The sequence below is a fragment of the Octodon degus genome, unplaced genomic scaffold, assembly GCF_000260255.1.
Source record: "Octodon degus isolate 3935 unplaced genomic scaffold, OctDeg1.0 scaffold00155, whole genome shotgun sequence".
NCBI classification, from domain to species: Eukaryota; Metazoa; Chordata; class Mammalia; order Rodentia; family Octodontidae; genus Octodon; species Octodon degus.
Window position 1 is genome coordinate 3858111 of NW_004524731.1, and position 5765 is coordinate 3863875.

Genomic DNA, 5765 nt, shown 5'->3' on the forward strand with positions numbered 1-5765 from the left:
GAACCAAGAGAGAACAACAAAGCAAATAATAATAGTAATAAAAGTTCATGGCGCAGGATTTAGAGAAGCCCAGAAGTACACAAGGAGCTGAGCTGAGGTCTCTGGACGTCAGCAACACAGCGCAGCCCTGCCAAGCCAGCCACTTCTGTAAAACTGCCTGCAGGACAGAGAAACTGGGAGACCTGCCCTCACCAGACACAGCCCTGGCAGCGGGCTCTGGTATCCAAGGGGAGCGGGGCCGGATAGGCCTGCGCAGCCCCGGGGACCACAGCCCCAGCAGCTCCTGGGCTCCTGCCTGCTCCTGCCTGCCCCAAGCTCTTGCCCGGCTCAACCAAAGAAAGTAGATTCTGAGTCGCTCCTGCAAGACTGAAAAATTTCAGAAGAAACTCAATTTCTATTTTCGGATAATAAAGGGCACAAATCCTTCAAAACTGCCCGTCAGCCAATATCTGGAAGGGCCGTTTATCTTAATTCAAGAATAAATTAGCAGAAAAAAATGGAATTTTAAATAAATTGCATTTTCTGTGATTAACAGCATGCATATGAGCTATCAGAAAAGGTGATTGCTTATAAAATCATGTAGCTGGTACTGATAAAATAATTGCAAAACAAATCTTGTTAGAAAATAAAATCTATGGAACAAGATAATTTCTAATGATAAGACGATAGACTCATTTATATATGTTACATGGCCGTGTTTCATATATTTTACAGTATGTATTCAAATATATAAAGGCTTTATGTATGTGCATATTCATCCTTATAACTCTACAGATTTCCAAGGATTTTACTATTATTGCCATATATAAATATATATTCTTTTGATACATTACTTAAATGCAATTTCTAGATAGAGGAGGTTTCATAAAATTGTAATCATCCTGTTAGTAAATCAAATGCTGTATGCACTTTTAATCCATTAATTTCCAACCCTGGATTTACTCTAAGTGGTCAGGAGTGGGCAGATTTGAAGCTGTTCCCTCCTTTGTCTGCGAGGCTTCTCGGTCGGTCGCTGCTGTCCTCACACTCAGTGAATCAAGCACGCCTGAAGCGGCTTGCCCTGCGCTCACTCACCTGAAGTGCTTTCAGCTTCCCGCTGCACGAAGAGGGCGGCTCGGTCGCAGGCCAGCAGAGGCAGCGCGGTCCTGTGCAGTCTGCACAGGCTGTGTCCTCAGGAGTGGCCAGGTGACCTCCGGGCCAGTGGGGCCTGGCGATCAGGCCCAGGGAGCTGGGCCTGCGGGAGGGCAGAGGAGGGCAGGGCTCCTCTGGGGCGGGGCAGGCTGCGCCCTGGAGGAGACGCGGACGTAATCATCCGACATTCGCGGTCTGCAAGCAGCAGCCAGAAGTCTCTGTCATAGCCGTGTAGCGGTAGCTTCCTCCCATTTTCAAAGTATCGAAAGAATATGTGCTAGGGCCGGCCAAATAGCTCCGTGGACTAAAGCACCTGCAAGCAGGCGCAGGGGCCTGGGGGCACCTCCCTGGCCCTGGCTGCAGCTGCTGAAGTCGAGGCTGAATTTCTGAGACCTCACCTTAGCCATGAAGGGCCATGAGCTCTCAGACCCCAACTCTCGCAGGTGCCACAGCCTTTGCGCACCCTGCAGTGACACCAAGAAGACCTTATGGGTGCGGGGGAGGATTTAGAGGCGAGGGGAGAAGGGTGGATGGAAAAAGAGGTGGAAAAGGGGGCCTGGGGAGATGGCTCAATGGAATAAGTGCTTGCCTAGCAAGCGCAGGGGCCTGAGTTCAACCCCCGCTTCCACCAAAAAAAAAAAAAAAAAAAAAAAAAAGAGGTGGAAAAGAACCCTCAATGATGCACATGGAGGGAGGTGGACACACAGATTTACAAATTCCCCCAAACAAAAGCAAACATCATGTAGTTGTAAGGCAAATGTACACCAATGAAAAACAAAGAGAGAAGGTAGGGTGTAGAACTTTTTATTTCAACTAACAAAAAGCAAAAAGCAAAAAGCAAGAAAGACATAGCCTAGCTAAGGAGCAAAGATGAAGCAAATTCAAAGGACCTGAGTTCAGTCCCCAGTTCTGTAAAAAAAGAAAAAAAAAAAGTTGGAGATTTTTGATCTGATTCATCTGAGACTAAGCCTGAGCATCAGCACTGGCATCAGTCCAGAGGATTTTTAGCATCCGCTCCAGGATCCAGGGCAGCACCAGAGGGGCTGTGAGAGGGGCTGGGCAGGGTGCTGTCTTCCCCACATCCTGCGGCCCAGGCTGTCCATCCACATCTCTCTTTTGAGATTATTCTGCAAGCAGTCTCTCTGCTCAGCCCTGAGGGGCCTGAAGAGAGGGGAGACAGGATGGGTAGGAGGAAAGGGAAGCAAGAGGGAGGAGGAGGAGAAGGAACAGAGAGGAGGAAGGGAGAGAATCAGAAAGGAAGCAGGAGGAAGACTCGGTGGACGGGAGGACCCTTCAGGGGGAGCGCAGGAAGGGTCGGCGCGTGGCAGGCAGGGAGGGGCGGTGACACCTGCCTGCCAAGCATCACCCCCAGGAAGCAGTGCTGCCCGGTGCCAGGCCGCGAGGACCCGGGCCAGCACTCGGGATGGGTAGTCCACAGAGAATGCCCGCCATCCTGCGAGAAGCAAGGAAATCAAAATCTCCCTGTGAGTTTTGGCTTCAGGAACTGCCCACCCAGGCGCGAAACCATGGAGTGTATTAGCGTCACGCTGCCAGACGGGCCAGTGCGTCCCTTCTGTCCTGGTCCCCGAGGGCTCCCAGGCCTCTTTGCAGTTTCTGAGTGACTCGGTAGTGTTTGTTCTGCCTGTTTATCCCGGGTGACATTTGCTTTGAGTTTTGTGCTCTGCATTATGCACCCATCGATTCTCCTTTTTGTTGTTTGTTGTGCGTTCATCTGGTGTCTCCCGAGCATCTTCTAGATAAAGTTATTGCAGTGCAGAGAAGCTGGGTACTGGAGATGCACACCAAGGCATTTCCAGGTCAAACCAAAGTATCGTTCTGGGGCCATCGCCCAGGGGAGGCCCCGGCATGCAGTGAGCAGGAGGTCGGTGAGGCACTGACCCTCGCTCTCATGCTGTTTTCTGGGCTGTATGTCAGCACAACAGGCAAAGGAGGAAGAAAAGCACATGGGGTGAGACAGCGGGAGAGACAGCAAGTACCTTGGCTCCTCCCGCAGGAGGACACTGAGTGGACTTCAGTGGCGGACTGCGATTCAGCAAGTGCCCTTGGAGTGGGCCCAAGCTTCCTGGGGAGGTGGGGACAGCGTGGGGGGACAAGTTGGCCCAGACGGAGACTAGCAAAGCCTTGGTGACCACGAGTGCTTGGAGCCAAGACCGTGACAAGCAGGTCCCTTCAGCAGCTTCTCTGGCTTCCTCTGCTTAGCTTTGGGGAAGGTCATTTATAGAAGCATGGCACTAGGTAGAGAGGCAATCGGGGGCTTAGTCCAGAAAGCAGCAGGAGGAAGACAGTCACCCAGGGGTACTTCCTCAACTGCCCTGCAGGAGTCCCAAGTGGCAGACTCCACATCCTCCACAGCCAGGAGCCCAGGACACGCTTATGCCTCTGAGCACAAGGACCCTTTTGAGCCAGGCAACCCGGAGTCCAGCGTCCTGGGTCCTGAGCGGCTGGGAAGAGCCCGCACCGCCTGTGAGCTTCTCATCCTTACTTTCTCTGCTCGCCCAGTAATACACAGGGCTCCTATATGAGATTTGACCTTCGAGATTTGTGACAAGTGGGTGGCCTGACAGATTTCATGGCTATATTAGACAGGAACCTCTATCTGAGGCCAGACCACTCAGCTTACCCTAGCAGGAAGCCAGCGGCAAGTCCATACTCCAGTGGACTCATGGAGTTGTTTGACCATGAGAACTCACGTGAGAAGAGACTAACAGCCAGTTCTGCAACAGTAATCTAAGAACCCAGTGCCCAAAGCTCTCACTCTGAAGCCAGGACAGTGGGCACCCTCCCCGGCCCAGCGCTCAGGGTCTGCAAAGCCTGCTGGTGCCGTGCGTCACCTAGGGCTGCTGGAACAAGGACCTCCACACCAGCTGCCCACCCGTGTGTGTGTGTGTGTGTGTGTGTGTGTGTGTACCTTCAGTGTGCGAGTGATTACGGGCCTGTATGAACAAGCAGCTTGCGTTTTAGCTGACGGTTCTGTGAACAGAGAAAAGTGAGGGAAAGGGTTGCTGCGGACGGGAGCCAGCCCCCGCCTGCACAGCTGGGGAGGCAACAGCGGCCTGCGGATGCCCCTCCCCTGGGGACCAAGGTGGCAGCACCCGGGACTGCGTGTGCTTGGTGGCCGCTCTGGCGACTGGTGCCTCAGTGTCTCGACTCCTGGGCCCCGCAGAGCACGGCTGTGCTCAGGCCGGAGAGAGCACTAAGCTGGGTTTCCAGGAGGCTGCAGCGAGCTGTCTGCTCTTCGCATCTTTACTAACAGCTCGTTTTCTTCCTTGCAGTGAAAAAGGCTATTGAGCTGAAGTCCAGAGGAGTCAAGATGCTTCCTGGCAAAGGCAGCAGCCAGAAGAACTCTGTCTGTAAGTCCTGTGCCGCTGTCTCTGTGGGATGGGGCAGCAGATGGGGGAGGGGGGAGAGGGCCGCAGTGGGCAGTGGGAACTGCACAAGCCACCTCCCTCCCTGCCTCCCCTGCTCTCCCCTCCCTAAACTCCCCTCTCCTCCCTGCACTCCCCTCTCCTCCCTACCCTTCCCCTGCCCTGGCCTTCCTCTCCCCTCCTCCCCTCCCTTCTCAAATCCCCACCCCTGCCCTCCCTGCCCTGCCTTCCTCTCCCCTCCTCCCCTCCCTTCCCCAATCCTCTCCCCTGTCCTCCCCTGCCCTCCCCTACCCTCTCAGTCCCTCCCCTGCCCTCCTTTCCCTTCCCCAGCCCTCCCCTGCTCTACCTCTGCCCTGGAGCACCTGGGACCCTGCTCAGTGGTCCATGGGTGTGGGCACATGGGCATACTGGCTCTGAGTCTTTGGTCACCTCACTGCTCAGTAGCCCAGAGGAGCAAGGTGTGAGGCAGCATCGGAGCCCCAGCCCGTCAACCACGTGTGTGTCAGGAGTGTGTGCATGGCCCACCACCTGCAGGAGTCTACCGGTACAGCTCAAGCACATAAACCAGCAGTGCTGCACAGCCTCTGTGCTCTCGGTGTCCTACTTCCAATTGGCACAGCAGCCCTGAAGTGTTTAGTGATCTGCCTGTGGTACTTGGGGGACAGACAGGTGGCCTCAACCCTAAGATGGGGCTGTAGCCCCCAAGCCCCAGCTGCAGATCTTGTCTCAGGGTTCTTCCTCCACCACCACCCCAAAAAATCAACCTGTGAAGGTCTTGGCTGGCCTTTTGGGATAGGAGTCAGGGTCAGTGTGTGCTGAACAGAGTTGGACCCAAAGGGGCGAGAACTTGCTGAGCCGCTGAGCTAGGAAGAAAGAGCTCCTGCTCTACGCAGCAGCAACACTGTACCGTGGGCTTCTGCGCTACAGGGCAGTGACGCTGTGTACCATGGGCTTGCTCTACAGGGCCCCGACATTGTGTACCGTGGGCTTGCTCTACAGGGCCCCGACTCTGTGTTCCGTGGGCTTCTGCGCTACAGGGCAGTGACGCTGTGTACCGTGGGCTTGCTCTACAGGGCCCCGACACCGTGTACCGTGGGCTTCTGCGCTACAGGACAGTGACGCTGTGTACCGTGGGCTTGCTCTACAGGGCCCCGACTCTGTGTTCCGTGGGCTTCTGCGCTACAGGGCAGTGACGCTGTGTACCATGGGCTTACTCTACAGGGCCCCGACACTGTGTACCGTGGGCTT

At 54.8% G+C, this 5765-nt stretch overlaps 1 protein-coding gene across 1 annotated transcript in view; it reads left to right on the top strand.

Moving 5' to 3' along the window:
- Nucleotides 1–5765, top strand: part of Csmd1 (CUB and Sushi multiple domains 1) — a 1642653-nt gene that overhangs the window by 1093154 nt on the left and 543734 nt on the right. Inside the window, exon 7 of the mRNA XM_012517218.2 lies at nt 4425–4502. Coding sequence (XP_012372672.2) covers nt 4425–4502 — 78 coding nt within the window. The remainder of the gene's footprint in view (nt 1–4424; nt 4503–5765) is intronic.